The sequence below is a fragment of the Mugil cephalus genome, chromosome 21, assembly GCF_022458985.1.
Source record: "Mugil cephalus isolate CIBA_MC_2020 chromosome 21, CIBA_Mcephalus_1.1, whole genome shotgun sequence".
NCBI classification, from domain to species: Eukaryota; Metazoa; Chordata; class Actinopteri; order Mugiliformes; family Mugilidae; genus Mugil; species Mugil cephalus.
In genome coordinates, this window is record NC_061790.1 from 13704311 (window position 1) to 13721719 (window position 17409).

The 17409-nt window shown below is 45.7% G+C and overlaps 2 protein-coding genes across 4 annotated transcripts; one reads left to right on the forward strand and one right to left on the reverse strand.

Annotated features, from left to right (window-relative positions):
- Nucleotides 1-1706: 1706 nt before the first annotated feature.
- On the forward strand, nt 1707-9333 carry naa30 (N-alpha-acetyltransferase 30, NatC catalytic subunit). The gene is made up of 4 exons (XM_047573437.1): nt 1707-3652; nt 4367-4490; nt 4686-4741; nt 5340-9333. Exons 1-4 carry the CDS (start codon nt 2780-2782, stop codon nt 5475-5477), a joined length of 1191 nt encoding a protein of 396 aa, XP_047429393.1. The 5' UTR covers nt 1707-2779; the 3' UTR covers nt 5478-9333.
- A 75-nt stretch (nt 9334-9408) lies between these two features.
- On the reverse strand, nt 9409-17333 carry LOC124998840 (armadillo-like helical domain-containing protein 4). Of its 3 annotated transcripts, none has more exons than XM_047573435.1 (8): nt 17106-17333; nt 15284-16146; nt 13823-14200; nt 13093-13242; nt 12837-12986; nt 12612-12643; nt 11827-11961; nt 9409-11682 (listed from the first exon to the last, which is right to left on the reverse strand). In XM_047573435.1, the coding sequence occupies exons 2-8, from the start codon at nt 16125-16127 to the stop codon at nt 11608-11610; spliced, it is 1764 nt and encodes a 587-aa protein (XP_047429391.1). In that variant the 5' UTR covers nt 16128-16146; nt 17106-17333; the 3' UTR covers nt 9409-11607. The 3 variants fall into 3 exon arrangements, with proteins under 3 accessions (XP_047429391.1, XP_047429390.1, XP_047429389.1); XM_047573434.1 differs by having other exon boundaries at nt 11812-11961; nt 15284-16149; nt 17106-17331; XM_047573433.1 differs by having other exon boundaries at nt 11812-11961; nt 17106-17330.
- Nucleotides 17334-17409: the final 76 nt, after the last annotated feature.

The window sequence follows — 17409 nt, forward strand, 5'->3', positions numbered from 1 at the left end:
GGTCCAAAGCTTGGCCTCCAGCCTCTGAGACCTCTTCAGACAGACAGAACCACAAGGAAGGAGAGACTGAAAAGAGGAAATCTGTGTGCCTGGATCGTCCCGACCATCTGCACTGAGCTCCATCCTGACCTCGCACTTCTTTGCGCGCCGTCGTATTTCGACGCATTTTGAGTTCCCTTCCCGTAGATTAGCGTGTCTGCCAACTGCTGTAATCACAAGCGCACCAGTCACATGATGCAACTGACACCCTGGAGATATTTGGAAAAGGGTATAGACAGGATGGGGAGAGCTGCGGAGAGACAAGAGCGGCGCACAATGAAAGCAGGAGGGAATAAAGGAGGTGTGTGTGCGAGTGGAGGGGGAGAAGAAGGTAAGGGACGGACTTGTGAGAAAGGAGATAGGCCTATATAAATATGGGTTCAAACCAGCCAAATGTCTCTGGCAAGACGCGGCAGCTCCTAGTCCCAGGCACAGCGAGCTAAGTGATAGTGAAAGTAATTAAGAGAAGCCTGTTCAAGTAGATAGGCCTGCAAAGGAGATTTGAAGAGGGGAACTGATTGTGCATGTCTGATTCCAGCTCTTCAGAGAGTTCTCAGCCTCAAGGCTTAGCTTTAACAGAGCCGTCTCTCTCCCTTTCTATCGCTCTGTCTCTTTCTCTGTAATGTGTGTTTATAAAAAGAATCGGTCTCTTTTTATAGTAAAACTCAGATATGATTACGGCAGCCACATAGGACAGGGAAAAGAAAAGAGAGCAGGTGTCAGAGTCTGTGGTGAGCCTGACATTGCTTTTCTATCTATCTATCTATCTATCTATCTATCTATCTATCTATCTATACATCTATCTATACATCTGCACATATGGCACTGATGTTACATTTTGTTAGCCGCATAGCATTAAAGTCATTTTCATTTTCAGAAAGAAAAAAGACAAGTTTTAACAAGAACATGTTTAATGATATTGTAACAGTAAGTCAAGAAATGACTTACGATTTGAAAGTTCTCTTGGTGATGTTGCCAAATAGTGATCCACCTCAGAGTACTAGGTTATATCTGAGGACGCAAGAGCAACAGTGCCACCTAGGATGAACTTTGTCATCCTGCAAAGAGACTGTCAGTCTTGGAGTTTAAGTGTCAGGTGTAGCTGGTGCATCCACCGGTGTCATATGTATCTCATTAGTTTAGTTGCTCATACAGCACGCTTAAGAAACATTTCACGGTTTCACTTTCTAAAAGTCTTAACAGGATAAACAAAAAGCCTATTTTGTGTTTTCTTACTTTGGTGAAAATAGAACGAGTCTGAAGAAAAGTTGCTTTTTGCCACTGACCTATATTGTGTCTCCAAGCTGAGGTGAGGACAACTGCTGCCAAATGAGCGCTCTGCAATTATCTCATATCACAGTTTATCACAAATGTGAATTCCACTCCAACCCTTTACCTGCTTCATGGATTAAGAAGTAATGACCTTTGTATAAAAATGCTTCATACACATTTCCTTTTATTTTAATGTAAGAGCCCTCAAATGAAAGTCTGCACTTTCCATACTCATGAAATAGTCCTAACTATGTCCAAATATAAATGGATCTCATTGTATGTACATAGAAATTATGTCGGAATGTTTACAGAAATTCACTGCATCTTCATTGCTTAGCTTTAGAGAGTTGAACCAGGGGTTCACATAACTCCATGTCACCTCTCTCACCATAAAGACCATAAATTGCTGCTGTGCCTTACTATTAAAAAAAAAGACATTTATTTTGTCTGTCGAGCTTTAGCAGTGAAGTCGCTGTCTGCTACACATTGGCGGCGCCAATTACTACTTACCACTCGTTAATCTGGAAATACAGACGGACAGTTTATGTTGAAGTAAAAGTTAAATGCACTTTTGGGAAGTGACGGAACGGAGGTAGCCTCAGTCTGGAAGCTGTTGAAGACACGATGAAACTAATTTTACTTTACTGCAGGATGAAGAGACAACGTGATCTACTGGCGACATCTGCTGGAGAAACTGCCGCATTGTTGCTACAAATGAAAACTATGCTTCGGCATGTCGCCATCTGCTGGTAAGTAGAAGAGTCCGCTGTTACTGAGTTGACAGTCCTGTGAACCCTTCAGCATGACTTCCTCAATGACCTTTGACTTCCCTTGCCTTTTCTTTTTATAAAGTAAGAACGTATGCAGCTGAAACTTGCGTAAAATAAACTTTAAAGTGTGAGGTAATATTTAAAGTTACATTAAATTACTATTTATATAATTTTGTCATTCATTTAATAATCACTTAGTAACATCATGCAAAGAGCAGAGCATAGAAAACAGCACTGTAACGAAACCTTTTATTAACACCCTCTACTTATTTAATCACCTACTGCCTCATGTTTCGTGAATTCTAAGGTTGCAAGAGATAAAATTGTCAGTAGAAATTAAAAAATGTAAGTCTGTGGATTTTTTTTTATTTAACGTCAAGTAAAATACTAATAGTTCCTACGGTTCCTGGTATCTGAATTTTAAAAAAATGCATCTGTCATGCGTTACACTACTGTCGTAAAACGTCTCCGTCTGCTGTTGCAATGGCGTTTGCTGCGACAGCACTTTGCGGCAGCAGGGAAATCGAGGAGAAAGCAGCGACAAACGTCGCCAGCGGATACGTTAGCGCCTTTGAAATCCGCAGATTTATGCAATATTCGGCGAACTAACTTATATATTGATTGTATACCCCTCCGCCTTGTGGATGACATTGTGTTCGACGTTTTCCACGCGAGAATCTCCACCTTAATGCAGTGGGATGGCCACAGTGCCGCCTGGGCCTAGTAGCGCACTGCCTGCATCCCCGGCTGAAATTCCTCCTTTCCCCGGGGCTGGGAGAGGGGAGCCGGCGGCGGAAGACGGAGAGCCTGTCTGCCACAGGGAGGAGTGTGCCCCCGCCGGTACAGGGAAGAAGCCGCAGCCGGTAAGCGAAGCCAAAAGGTCGGTCAAGAATAAACAGAAAAACATGCTAGCTCGAGCTAGCCCGGCGGCGCTGCACCTCAAAATGCAAGCCCGAGAGCAGCAGCAGCTGAACGGCTTGGCCAGCCCCTCCGAGGACCGGGACAACCACCAACACGCTGGAGACCAGCCTGACAATCCGAGATCGTCCGTGGACAACTGTGACAGCAGCAGCAGCAGCAGCGGCAGCAATGAGGGGGCTCCGGTCGCCAGAAACAATAGTGAGCACTGCCAACACGAAGGCCACAGCCCCTTCTCCAAAAACGGCAGCCACTCTCCCCTGGTTAACAATAGCATGAACGGCATGCCGGGTTTCACAAGAACTGAGGCGGCCTATGAAGGGAAAAACGAGTTTGACCTCACGCAGCCCCCGAGACCACCGAGCGACGAGCCGTCGGACTCGGCCGGGCCCCGCGGAGAAGAGGAGCCGGAGGAGCAAGAGGGGAGCCTCGCTGACCTGCAGCAGCCTCCCTCCGCGGAGCTGGCCCGGCTCGACCTGAGCGGCTCTCCCGGCCGAGCGGAAGAGGAGAACCACGGCATCCGCTATGTCCGCTACGAGTCCGAGCTGCAGATGCCGTGGATCATGAGACTGATCACCAAGGACTTGTCTGAGCCTTATTCCATTTATACCTACAGGTACTTCATCCACAACTGGCCGCAGCTCTGCTTTCTGGTGAGTAAACCCAAACCCTGTCACACTAAAGACGTGAGCTCTAATCTCTCTTTAACTTTACAAGTCTGAACAATCACAGTCCTTCCTGGCCTGTGGACTGGTTCCCTCCAGTTGCATGTCCACCTGTCAGTGTGTCTCTAACGCAGTCGAGCTTAGTGCTGACATGCTGGATCGTCTTGGTTGGAGTACTGATGATAAACACACACCGCTTTAAAACACACAAACGTCTCACTTGGAGCACATAGGTATGGAGTTTGCATTTTATTCGCTGACAGGCCTCAGCGCCCGCCTAACAGATCTTTTGCTAACATGGGACAAACAGGACAGCGTTTCTGTTGGTTCGCGAGTGATGTCAGGGTCTCTCGTTGTGTCATCTACAGGCCACCGCGTAAGAGCATGCAACAAATCCGTCAGCGCTCGGTTGGCTGGTATTTCCTCTCACGACTACTGTTAGTGTTTTCTGCTTTGAAAAACGCTGTCCTGCAATTGTTTATCCTCAAGAGCCTCAAGGTCGTAAACCGCTCGCTTCCAGTTTGTTTGGGAACGCCACATGTGACATAAGAGGAAGTGCAGTGAAATGGAGGTCAGAGGTCAGCCCGGGCAGCCGGCAGACGCGGGGGGACGGCAGGAACCTTCAGAGGAAATGTTGCCGAGCCCACTGCGTCCACTCCGGTAGACGCTGGGAGGGCCTGACTGTTGTGTTGTCTGTCGCAGGCCATGGTGGAGCAGGAGTGTGTCGGCGCCATCGTATGTAAGCTGGACATGCATAAGAAGATGTTTCGCCGCGGCTACATCGCCATGCTGGCTGTGGACTCGAAACACAGAAGGAAAAGCATCGGTGAGGTCTCAGCACTCCCCTAAAAACAATTAGAGCAGGTTGAGCCATGTTATTCGCAGCCATGTTACCTCTATGCAAATGTGCCATTTAGATAAGTTAAGTTTTCTGAGTTATACTTTAAACGTTTTTGTACTGAGGCAGGAAACGGAGTGAGACAAATGTCGCTGACGTCTGCCGTTGACTCATCTGTTTCAGGTACTAATCTGGTGAAAAAGGCCATCTATGCCATGGTGGAGGGTGACTGTGACGAGGTAAGCTCCACCCACTCGATTTACATGACGCCCTTTTTGAGAATTTGAATACATCCAGTACATGATAACATATAGATTAAGGCCATTAAGCAACTATGAGCAACCGTGCGCATAGTGTCTCTTATAATACATCAAGGACGACGATGTAAACCATGTTTTAGTTTGGTACTTTTTTCTGGTTGAGCATGAACTAAGTCAAACCGAATAAAATGCAAATTTAGTTTGCCATTTCAACGTTTTTCTTCCCTGTCCTTCACTTATCTGAGTTTAAAAGCAACCTTGATTTAAGTGGCAGCGACCCAGTGTTTTTCTTACTCTACTACAACCTCTTTTATTTGCTCAGAGTCGCCACATGTTCATATTGGTTTTGAAATAATGAGAAATCTAAAAGAAAGAGAGCGAGTGCCTGCGGTGAAAATAAACTAATTTTCAACATTTTCTCTTGACTGGCTCCTGTAAAACAGGATTCTACACGTGTATTCAGGCGTCTCTGTATTGATCCTAAAGCAGCGATACAGTTTGGCTTCAGGTCACGGACGCAGGTCGTCTTCGCACGGTTGTGTCCGCTCACTGACACGGCCCCTGTTTCTGTTCCCAGGTTGTATTGGAGACTGAGATCACAAACAAATCAGCCCTGAAGCTGTACGAGAACTTGGGTTTTGTCAGAGACAAGCGGCTGTTCAGATACTACCTGAACGGAGTGGACGCGCTGCGGCTCAAACTGTGGCTCCGCTAGAGGGGAAGCAGAAGGACGGGGGAGGACGGGACAGCAGGTGCTGTTCACCTCCAACACTATCAGCTTTGACAGCCTCAGCTCTGCCCCGGTCATTTCGCTCTTCTAGTCACAAACACACACACACAATACACACACACACACACACACACACACACACGCCTGTGTACAAACGTAAGGAGTATGCACATAGGTATGCATAGACACACGAACACGCCCTCCTTTTTATCCTTGACCTCTGAACAACTGTTGTTTAGGCAGAAATGGACCGAAATCCCACCTGATGTTTTCATGAAGGGGCCCCTCGTACTTTCTGTGACCAGGAGGAGGAGGAGGAGCGGGGTGGTGGTGGTGGTGGTGGTGGTGGTGGGGGGGCGGGCGTGTGAGGGGTGGTCTCTGGGATGACCTTGACTGGGGACTCGATGACACTTGAGCCTTGAAGCCGCGACGCCTCGTCGACGAGGACGTGAGGCGCGACGCAGCTCAGGTGAGGACGGGGCATCCGAACCCAAAAGAGGACAAGGCGCCGCACCAAGCCATCCGGGGACAAAACACACTTCAAGACAACAACACCACGTGAAAAAACAAGGAAGTGGGGGGGGGGGGGGAGGGAGTGAACACGGACTGGGAAGAAAATATTTGTGGAGTTTATTTTTGTGTTTCTTTTTTAACCTTGTGAGTTGGGGCGGGGGACGGAAAAAGCTATAGTGTGACTGCGTGTTTGTACCGCCTCATGTGTTCCTTAGAAAGTGAGTGGCTATTTTTCGAGCGTATGCGGGCGTGGCTGGTTACACTGTGTTTGCGGACGGAGTCGTGCGTTCAGTATGTTTTTTCGTTTCCCCCCCATCCTGTCCAGCGGGCGCGGCGTTACCGCGCCACCGCCGCCACCGCCGCCACCGCTGCTGCTTCCATCGCCCGCCTCGGCCCCCCCGGGGACCGAGGCCTGTAAAGATATGCATGCGTTTATTTTAATGTGAGCGCGGGAATAAGAGCGTGTCGATTAATCCGGTCTGAGGCTGACACTTCGAACCCCATCCTCTGTTTTTTGTTTTTTTTTTGTTATTGAGTGCGCATGTTGGTGCAGAGCAGTTGATTGAAACAAATCACTCCATTAGCTCAAACTTTGCCCATCATGTGACTCCACCATCTTTTTTTTTTTTTTTTTTTTTTTGCTTCGGTGTTCTTTACTAAATCTCTCGTCGTCAAACCCTGACGGGATGTGGTTGGGAATTTACTCTTTTCCTTTTCCAGATCAGAACTCATTTTTACCAAAAATGCACTGCCAGCCACTGCAGAATTCCCAGAAAGGAGAAAATGACGTTTTTTTTTCTAAAGAGACTCCTTGCCAACGTCGGTTGTAGTCAAACGTCTCCTCTCCGTTTACCGATTCACGTTTTTGAGTCTGATTCTCGTCCTTGCAAAGTGCCACTCAAGTCCCTTCAGCGCGAACGGGCCACGGCCGCCCTGCTGACCCGGCGCACGATCGAGGCAAAGTGTTACATATGCTGGATTCCTGTTTGAGTATGCTGTGTGTGTTTGTCTTGATAAGAGAAGAAAAAAAAAAAGGAAAATAGACAAGTATTCTTAGCAGATTATATTTTATCCTTTCGTTTGCTTTCAGTTTATTTCGATTTTCTCAACTATACACCTTTGTAACATCGTGCTGCTTGTAAGCGGCTGAGTCCACACATGCACCCCCCCTCCTTTCCCCCCTCCCCCCTCCGCCAGGTGCCCGAACTCACGGCCAAACCTTCTGAGATGTCCATCCTGGAACACGGTGTGTAGGTGCGCCCAGATGTTCCGGTACACACTAATTGGCAAAGAAAGTCCGCTTCAGCCGCTTTTGTTTTTTTCCTAAAAGTAAAAAATGAACAAAGGTCAGATGCACTTCTTTGGAAATTGCTGCAGTGTGTGTGTGTGTGTGCGTGCGTTGTAAGTATGAATGTGTCTGCGTGCTGTTTTAACAATGGTGTGGATCTGTTTTGTCAGACTTTTAGTTCTCTACTCTGAGGCCCCGCACAGGGAAAAAAAAAAAAAAAAAGAAGAAGAAGAAAGAAAAGAAATCAGAGCCTTCACGGTGCTGCGTTTTTTTTTGTTCTGGCCTAACGAGGACTTGTTTAGTTATAGGAAGGAATGAAAGCACATTTTTATTTTATAGCGTTTCAGGAGATGATGTTGTTTGGAAGGCGGGAAATGGATTCGGGGGGCGGGAGCTGAAGGGAGAATAAACCCTGATAATAATCAGCTTGGATTTTTTTTTTTGGTCGGAGAGAATCAACCGGTATCACAGATTTCAAATGCAAATTCTTCTTTTTTTTGTAGCACTTCAAATTATGCAATTGGACATCTGCGTGCTTTTGTCTACAATATTTAAAGTGGAAAGCACTGCGAGACGCTGCCATGCGGCACTACTGAAAACCTGCTACAAATATTGGCAATAAGGCGAAACGTTCAGAGTAGACGGCGGTGGGAGTGTTTAGAGGAGCATCTCTTTGAGTGACACTACAGGACCTCGTTCATGTGTTTTTTTTTTTTTTGTTTTGTTTTTTTTTTTTTTTTTTTGTGGGTTTATTTCCCCCTTCAGCGGCTCATCAGAGATATTACACGACAGGAGCCGAGGACTGGAAGGGAGAGTAGATGTTTACAGAGGTGCCACCCACACAATGGTCTGTCTGTATACGTTTGTGTGCATTTGGAACAATGGATCACAATGCTTTTTTTTTTTTTTTTTCAGATTTGTATACGAGTGTTGTTCTATTCATCTGATATATCGAGAGCATGTTTTATTTTTTGTTTTGTTTTTTTGTGAATCATCTGTTGGGTTGGGGCCGACTTGGGTTGATTTGTCCGATTTGATTTTTATTTCTGAATTTCTGTGCTACTTTAGCCCATCCAGAGGTGTTTGTGGCGACGAGAGCGATGAGCGTACAATCTAGACCCCGAACACCAACTATTATCTCTGCTGCTCATCAGACACTGTTTAGGATTTTCTTTTTTTATTATTTTTTATTATTATGACCCTGTTGAAAGTCTTTCTGGTTTACTCTGGAGGTTTAAACCTCCTGTCCCTTTCTAATGTGTTCAGCCTCCGTTTCGGTCCTTTTTATTTTTTTTTTTTCCCATTTACGCACTGACCTCTGTTGTAAGGAGCGGATAGGTAACTCCTTAACAAATGGACCTGTCTCATTCTTTCAAAGCAGTCGTCGGTTATAGGACGTGTTTTAGTTTTTTTTGTCTCAAACCTGTGAAACTCTGGCAGTTCCATCAGTTAAATGGGCATTACACTGCGAGCTGCGTGGCTCCCATTTAGATCACGATCACAGACTGAAGGGCTTCGTCATCAACATCAGTTTGTAGCCATGACTCATGGTATTGCCAGTTCTCTTTGACAATGACTCCTCTGTGTTTTGGAATCAGTTGTGACTTGACATGCCAGTTTCAGTGTTCTCAGATGTCAGTTTTATTTCCTCAACCTGGACATCGGCTGCACTGTCGCGACCAGGGGCGAATGTCATCCCACATTTCAGACGATAAATAAATCCCCTAGAGAATCCGGTCTGTCGGTCAGATAAAGTAACATGGGTGTTGGGCGTCACCACCACGAGCAACCACGGGGATCTTCCTGCAGTCTTTCTGCCGAGCGCCGCCGCCTCCATTGCCATTCATAAAGTGTGCAAAAAGGGCGGGCGAGAAAGGTATTTTTTTAATTTTATTTTTTTTTTTTGCATGTCTGTTCTCCTCTGTTCCTCCTCCCCGTCCCCCCCTCTCTTGATTTTGATCTGGAAATGTCCGATAGCTTTTATTTAATGTGGAAAAAAGAACACAGAAATAAATTATTTGATTTTTTTAATGCTGTAAAGCTGGGTTATGTTGTCTGCTGTGTGTGTGAGTGCTCCGCGGAAATGCGTTTTTAAGGAGGAGTCGCAATCAGACGTCTAGAAGAATTGTTTATTTGACCACGACCTGTTTCATATCTACATATAGAGACAAAAAAAGAAAAGTGTCCTGTGTTGTACATCACACTTAACCCTAAAACAGTATTATTGCATATAAACAGACACATTGTACATTGTACATTAAACATGACACATGGCTCTTTATTGATAGAATATAGGTTTTAACCAAAGACACCTTGAAATGCCTCTTTTCTGTCTGGACCACGACAGAAGACTGTAAATGACTCCTTTTATTCACTCTCACAGCGTTTCAGGCTTAATCTGACATAACCCACAGCGTCGGAAACATGTCGTTCTGGGCCTGAATGTGTCGGGCAAAACGTCTCCTTTTATCGGCTCTTGACGGAGGCACACAAATAACACCATTGTACGGACTGAGCTAGTTTCAAAAAAAAAGTTTGACATGTTAAAATGTGAACTCCTGCTTCATTGTTGTCAGTGTTTGTGCTTTTCCAGCCCACAGAAACACTTCATTCAATAGAAGTGTCTGCGACAAGTCTGTATGAATAGACCCAGACACAGTCATGCAGAGGAGATAAAAAAAAAAAAACAAAGGAACGTTTCGCAGTGAGTTCATAGTTACATTGTACATCGAAATCTGTTTTATGCTACATACGTTTCTAGGATGATGGTATTTTGTATGCGCTTCACACCAGTAACGTCTCTGGATCTGAATAAAACGTATATATTTCCACAAATCTCACATTTAAAACCAAGCATTAATTCAAAAGTGTCGCACGTGACGCTTTCTAAAAGGGGTCTAACAAGGAAAATCTTTTGGAGAGGAGCACTTGTTCGCTTTTATACCAGGAGTTGGATCAGGTGTTTGATGCCACAGGCAGTATATCTGTCAGGTAAATGTGAAACCAGAAAAGACTGGAAACAGGACGTCTTTCATAGCTCTGACAGAACCTCTTACATCCTTACATCTTGTTTGTTTAGCAGGTAAAGACAACGAATGCCCTCAGCCTGCAAGTACTTTAGTGTTATTTTTGTATGGATTTAACCCGATATAACATTTTGTTTGTGCGTTTTAGGAGCAGTGGTAGGCAGGTTTTGGTACATTTTGACCGAGCCACTCTACGATAACGGCACCTTTATCTTGTATCTCTGACAAATCATCTGATTCTCCTCAGCTCTTTTGGCACGAAGGAAAGAAACGTTCTTATTAATGTGCCCCAAGATTTACTGCAGTGTTTTCCACAGGCTGAGAGTTTATTTGTGGCGGTGGACAGGACACCATGAGTTGCGGAGACTTATGAAACTTTAACCAGGTTATTGTCTCTAGCTGCCATTTACAGATGTTTCCAATTCCCCCTCATATGCAGGCTACTGGCAGATGGATAAACTAGCAAAGCAATAATAGCAATAATAATAATCACAAAACTTGCTTTAAAACTCGCCTATAGCTGCCAGTCATTCTTCCACTGCTGGTCCGTACATAATTGGAAGTGTGGCTGTACAGATTGTCATGTGATTTTGTGATTTTGCAAATCTTGGGAGAATCTACGTGTCGGTAAAGTCACCACGTTTCCCAACTTTACAATGGTCACATCCAGCTCCAAGCAAAAAAGCAAATAATAGTATTCCCCAAATGATTCCTTTATATATCATAGATGTTCAGCAAGAAATAAGACTTTATTTACACTAACTCAACTGGCCCAGAGTCAGCTACATATACGGTACATGTATTTACATCGCCTGCGTAATGCGACTCTTCTACAGCCCTTTTGTCACTCGACAGAAACCCTGTTGGTTCTCGCTTTTCCCGCTTCACTCCACAAAGCCGCCGAACCTAATACCAACGCTTTCACCCTGTCAATACCATCCTGCTAATGCATTTTTTTTTTTTTTTTTTTTAATTTATGAGCAACGGTATTATTTTTTAACGTCAAAGTGCTGCGCACCAGCCCTGCCAGGCCTCTAGAGTCATCGACATCACCTGACGACATTTAGAAAAGTGCTCGCATTGGTACTTTTGGAAAGGGAGGGGGGGGGGCACAGCGCTGACCTGTGTGCAGCCTGTGCAAATTGTGCCCTGTACTCAGTCACATTCTGTGGATCAGATGAGTCATAGCCAAACAACCCAGGGTGATTGGAGATGCGGTAGTCATAGTGATGGGGGTGTTCGCCAAGCCTCCGTTGGTCGGCCACAAAAGAAAACCCAGAAGCTCTCATTAGAATTCATCCTCTGAGCTGTCGGCCAGCAGCATGGCTTGGTCCTGACGGCTGGTGCCGGGTTCTCGGGGTTGCTGTGGAGGAAGAGTAAACTTGATGCACGTTGAGGCTCACACAGACTGAACATAAAACCTGTTGGGTACGCTGAGACTTGTCAGCGATAACGCGTGAATAAAGTGATAATAAGCGATTGGGGTATTGACCTCTGGCTGCCTGACCTTCCTCCTCTGGTGTTTGAAGCTGTTCCTCCTCTTGCGGTGAATCATCCTGATGCTGTAGAGGGCGCCGACGATCAGCAGGGCCCCCGTGATGCCGATGCCCACAGGGGCCAACATCCCAGACACATAGCCAGCCTGCCGAGGTAATAAGCCTTAAGATCTCTTGTAGCCAAAGTTATAAATGAAATGCGTCAAAATACGTTAATTTGCCTTTAATGAAGAGACATTAGGAATATGAATGATGAAAACTGTGTTAACTGAAACCTTGCATTAGCATTTGGTTTGATGTGTTGTGTTCCAGTAGCCTTCACTTCTTGAACTGCCTCCTTTAATTTAATGCAGCAGGCCCTGTAATTACCGCTTGTGTCCACAGAGGCCGCTGTTACCCGCTCGCCTGCTTTACATAATGTTGCTTTAATCAGACCACGCTGAATGAGACCGACACGAATCCATACTGATGTTACTGTCATTGTGTTTGATGAAGAGAATAAGCATATCTCTCAAGTCTCTCCCATCCCCTTTCTCTTTCTGTGTCATCCGTTTAAAATCAGATTACACATTCACTGATAAAAAGCTGGGTAGCGGCGTTCTTAGCGAACGTTGCTCAGACAGGAGTTAAATGGTTCATTTATGGTCTGCCACCAGACGCAGATTAATACACATATGTGTATGTGTCAAGGCAAATTATAAACCACATGGATACTTCACCTGTCAGGGCTCATGTATGTGATTGTGAAGGGTTTGGACGTGCAAGACTATGTTAGGACAGCAGGGGTCAGTCTCACCTTTTCTCTGATCAGCTCTACCCAGCTACGCACTGGAAGAAAAGAGACAGAAATGTAGCAGGGCAACATATTCCAGTGGGATTAGTTAAATATTCTTGTTATTTTGGTCTATACCTTTAAGAAGGTATTACTTTTGTTAGTGTTAAATACAGGTATTGTAGCATTAAACACATTCTAGTATGTTCCGTGGCGCATATGAGATGTTATATAAACCATGTCTCATACTCAGTCCCTGGTTTTGTTGAACCCAGACTGGAGGTGGTGGGATGAGACTGTACGGAGGCTGCGTTGAGGATGTTTTAGGCGTTTCTGTCAGGTCCTCCTCGCTATCTTCTTCCACCGATTCCTCAGAGTTCTCGTCATCTTCGTCCTCCTCTGTGGAGCACGAAGAAAGTGTATAGATTTGTGTGTCTGCTCAACAGCCAAGGCGGACGTTTTAGAAAATTCTAATTAATGAATTTGTTGAGAAAACTCTACTTACCCTCAGACTCCATCTCCTCTAACCCAGATCTGGACTTGTGCACCGGATGATGGGTTGCCGTGGTTACAGTTGTCATAGCATGCTGGAAGGATGAGAGGGGGGTGTCGGTGGAGGGCAAGTTGTCTTCAAGGTTTGGTCTCCTCTCAGCAACTACGTGTCGCAATTAAAGTAGAATAAGGAGAAAGCAGGAGTAGGGCACATTTCAGGAGATGTCGTACTTCAGTAAACATTTCTACAAATGTGCACACAGATAAATCCTACATACTGCATTACAATAATATTCATTAATGCAGCCACTTTAAAGTGTGACGGAAGCACTGGCGGACAAAAATGTGAAGAGAGGAAGAGACTAAAAGTAATCTTTCATACTGAACATTAGGAAAACTAGGACATGCTGAAATTGTTGAAGAGACTTTTAAACAAGTCGCTGAGGAAACATTCATTAGAACAAAGTGTTCACTGTGCAGAACTGACTGATTACCAACCAGAGGGTGCCTGGAAGGAAAAAGGTTTTCATTAAAAGAAAAAAAAAAGGAGCTAAAAATGCACTTTTCTTCACATGAAAAAACTGTGCACCTCGTCATGATCTATTTTGGCACTTACACTCTACTTCAAAATTTTAAATGTAGTTTCTCACACAGTTTAATAAATAAATGAAAAATGTTAATACATACAGTGCATGTGATTTTGGGAACATAAAAGCTCATTCGCGCTGGTCCTGTCTGCTCACCTTTCTCTGAACCATCCTCCATCTCAATTAGACCTTGCTGCTGTGAGGTGGATGGACCCGAGGAGCCGATTGGCTCCAGGAGCTCAGCGCCAGATGTCTGCCAAGGTGAAGTCCAGTCTGGCATCAGCATGGACTTGGCCTGTGAGGGGCCGTCGCTGTCACTCTCCACTGTGACCAGCTGATCCAGGTCCACGTCTGCCAGAGGCAGCCCCCTAGTCGCCATGGCACCGGGAGGCTGAGCGCTGCCTGGTACCAGGGTGACCGCTGCTGCCGCTCCCTCTGGTGTGACATCTTCAAAAGGCTCAAAGATGAGAGGGAGAGCCTCTGATGACATGGTGGCCTCTGTGGCTTCGTCTTGAGACAGCAGGGCCGCGGTGTCTGCAGCAATTTGTGTCAACATAAGCACAGAGGCACAGCAGAAGCTGTTGAATGCAGCATGAGAGTAAGATTTTCTGTGAAAAAGTCTAAATATTTTTATGATCCTTGTGATTTCAGTTCAGGAAATGCTGATGTAATATGAAAAATGTATGTTATTTAGTATGTTTTTTGTTTACACTTTGCAGCTTTCTCATTAGAAGCACATCCACTATGTCAGAGTCAGGTTTATGGTGCAAAAATGATGGCAAAAAGAAGAAAATATTGTTTTTCGATAAGAAGCTATAGCGTAGACGGGGTGTCACAAGAGAAACACTTACTGCATATTCTTTAGTCAAAAGCGTTTCTAAAGTAGGCTGAAAAACGCGTAAAGACTGCAATCCCTTTACATAATACCATTTTGGGAATTGAGTTTTCAGCCTGCTTCCTTTTCTACTGGGAGAAAGCTTCATCAAACAGACAATCCCCACTCGGACACATATTGGCTCAGACAGACTCCTTTTATCCATTCCCCTCTCCTGACTCCATGAATAATAACCTGCCTGGTTTTTACAATAGCCTGGGAAGGAAATATGAAGGGTGGGAAAGAAAGCGACAAGGTTAGAGGGCATATAGATAAAGAATCCTCCAAAGGGGTTGTTTAACACTCTCTGCCACCAACCATTTTCTCGGCTCTTGTGTGTGCTCTCTTTTTTTCAGGCTGGAGTCAGGAATAGAAAGTAATTAGACTGCCACGGGTCCCAGCTGGGGTTCAAAGTGGAGCGGGGAAAAGCAGGCACCTTTTTTTTTTTTTGCCAATCATCAAAGCCAATCTCAGCCACTAGATATGTCGTTTTCATTTCCGCCGCACTTTTTAATGAAGCCTCCTGAAACCCTGCAAAATCCAACGAGCGGAGATATGCGGCTTACTGTGGGGGGAATTCTTCCTGGGTGATGGTGACTGCATTACCTTACACCACTTTGAAGTCGTTGTTTGGGATTAGTGACCAAGAAAAGATTAGAGAAAGCTTCACCACAATAAAATAAATAAATAAATAAACCCACGTGTGTCCATTTTCTATTACCAACTAAACTTCTCTTACTCACCTCCTCCAGGTCTTGATGCCTCGGTCCATAGGCTTTCTGGGCTGTCTTCTCTGGGAATCAGGCTTGGTCCAATTTCGGGTAAATAGGGGTCTGGGAGCGAGGATATCGTAGCTCCATCGTGGCCCCAAAGAGCAAAAGGTGTGGATGTCCGAGGTGTGATGAATACCAAGGGAGGGATGGGATTGTGTGAGGGGGGCATGGAGGGATTTGGAGGTTCTGGAGAAGATGCCAAGCTTGGTTCTGGGTCTTTGTCCTGGAAAGGATCAAAGCCAGGCAGCATTGTCTGGCTCACCCTGTCCAGCTGTGGCGGCGCTGTCGTGAAGTCCAGCGATCTACCTGGGGTCCTTTCTGGAATACTCAGGTCCATGTCCGTTTGCTTTCCGTCACCTGGAGGACTTAAATCCTCTACGCTGACAGGCACATCCTGGTTTCTACTCTCCGGATCAACTGAGGCTGGGTCTCCGATCTCGAGCGTGCTCTTTACTTTCCTCCTTTGGCTCCTCGCCTCTGTGCCATCCTCGCTCGGCCCAGATCGCCCACCAAGACTGTCCCCATTTTCTGTCTGCGTCACTGGTTCTATCCCCTCAGGTCGTCCATCTGGGCCAGTCCCTCCTCCTCCTCCTGCATTCAGCACCAGGCCCATCACATGTCCGGTGTCTGGGGGTGAGGGTTTAACATCTGTGGCACGTATTGACCCAGGTGTTGTTAATGAACTGGCGCACTCCCTTTCACAGGAGCTGTCTTGCGTGGTGGGGCTGAAGTTTGGGAGTTGGACAGGGGCTCCATAGACACAGAGATAGCTCCAGGCTAGGAGGAGGCGACGGAGCGTCCCAGACATCCACATCTCTGTCTCGTCTCAGTGCCTGCTGACAGTCAGTATAATGGATAAATAGGCTAGAGGTGCAAACAATCCCTGCCTCTAACTTCTACACTACAGCAGACACGTGGACAGAAAGACAGAAAAAAGAGATACTGATATCTGAATGACAGGTGATTACAAAGGTGCGCAAGTACAGATTAAAGGGACATGTGTCTTCGCTTGTAATGCAAGTCAGTTCAGGTGAAAATCCCTTTTATCTGATTCTTCTGTTCGTTGTGCATAAACAGAAGGAAATGCACGGCACACAGTGGGAGAGAGAACGAGAGGGGGAATCTGACACAGCAATCCTTAGCACCCCTCCGCACTTCACCTATAAATAGCAGCAGGTTTTCTATCCTCTAGAATCCTCCTCAGATTGCTCCATGAATGTAAGGCTAAATGTGTGCATCGCGCAGAGCTGCATCCAAATGAAAACAAGGCGTCTTGCAAACAGAATGCACGTGAACGCGACCAAACCCCATCACTGATTCGAAAACAAAACGGGGGCCACATTTGTTTCTCCAAAATATGTCAAACTACTAATAAGTGCTGGTGTTAAAATGAGAGAAAGGACATGTCTGGTACTCACAGGGTGACACCCCTCTATGTAGCCTACTGCCTGAGTCAGACAATCGTCTGACAGAAATCACCGACCAGACCTGATGATGCACAGGACAGCAAATGCAACCCACTTTCCTAACCTCACACCTCCCCTCTGATCAATACACTCGATACACTCAGAAGGTAATGCGCATGCAACCCACTACCTACAGCATCGCTCGGTTTGAACTGTCAACAAATTCACGCTGCGGTGTGGAATTCCATTCCTCCAATCTGACTGCACAAAATTACCACACCGCAGCTATTCGCTGCCTTAAAGACCCTCCAGCGCGTTCCTTAGAGCGAGACCGAGGTTTGCATCATGTAAAAATCAAAGCCGGTAATAATTAAATCATCCTTTACCTTCCGGGGTTCATTTTCTGGAGGAGGACGTGGAGCTTCTGCAAGTCGTACCATACAAATTCGGGTAGTCTGGGGAAGCAAGCTGTAGGAGAGGCTTGTTGTTGTGCAGCTCAGCGTCACTGAAGGAAAGTCTTCTCTATCCGCCTGCTTCTCAAGTGCTGCCACCAAATGCTTCAAATCTGCAAGATTTTTTTTTTTTTTTAATACTGACGCACCAACCTCCGATTTGTGACGAGCGTTTAATTCCTTTCAAATGTGCCGTCTCTCCCACAGGGCCACACCAGGCTCCCCCGTGGTGCTGAAC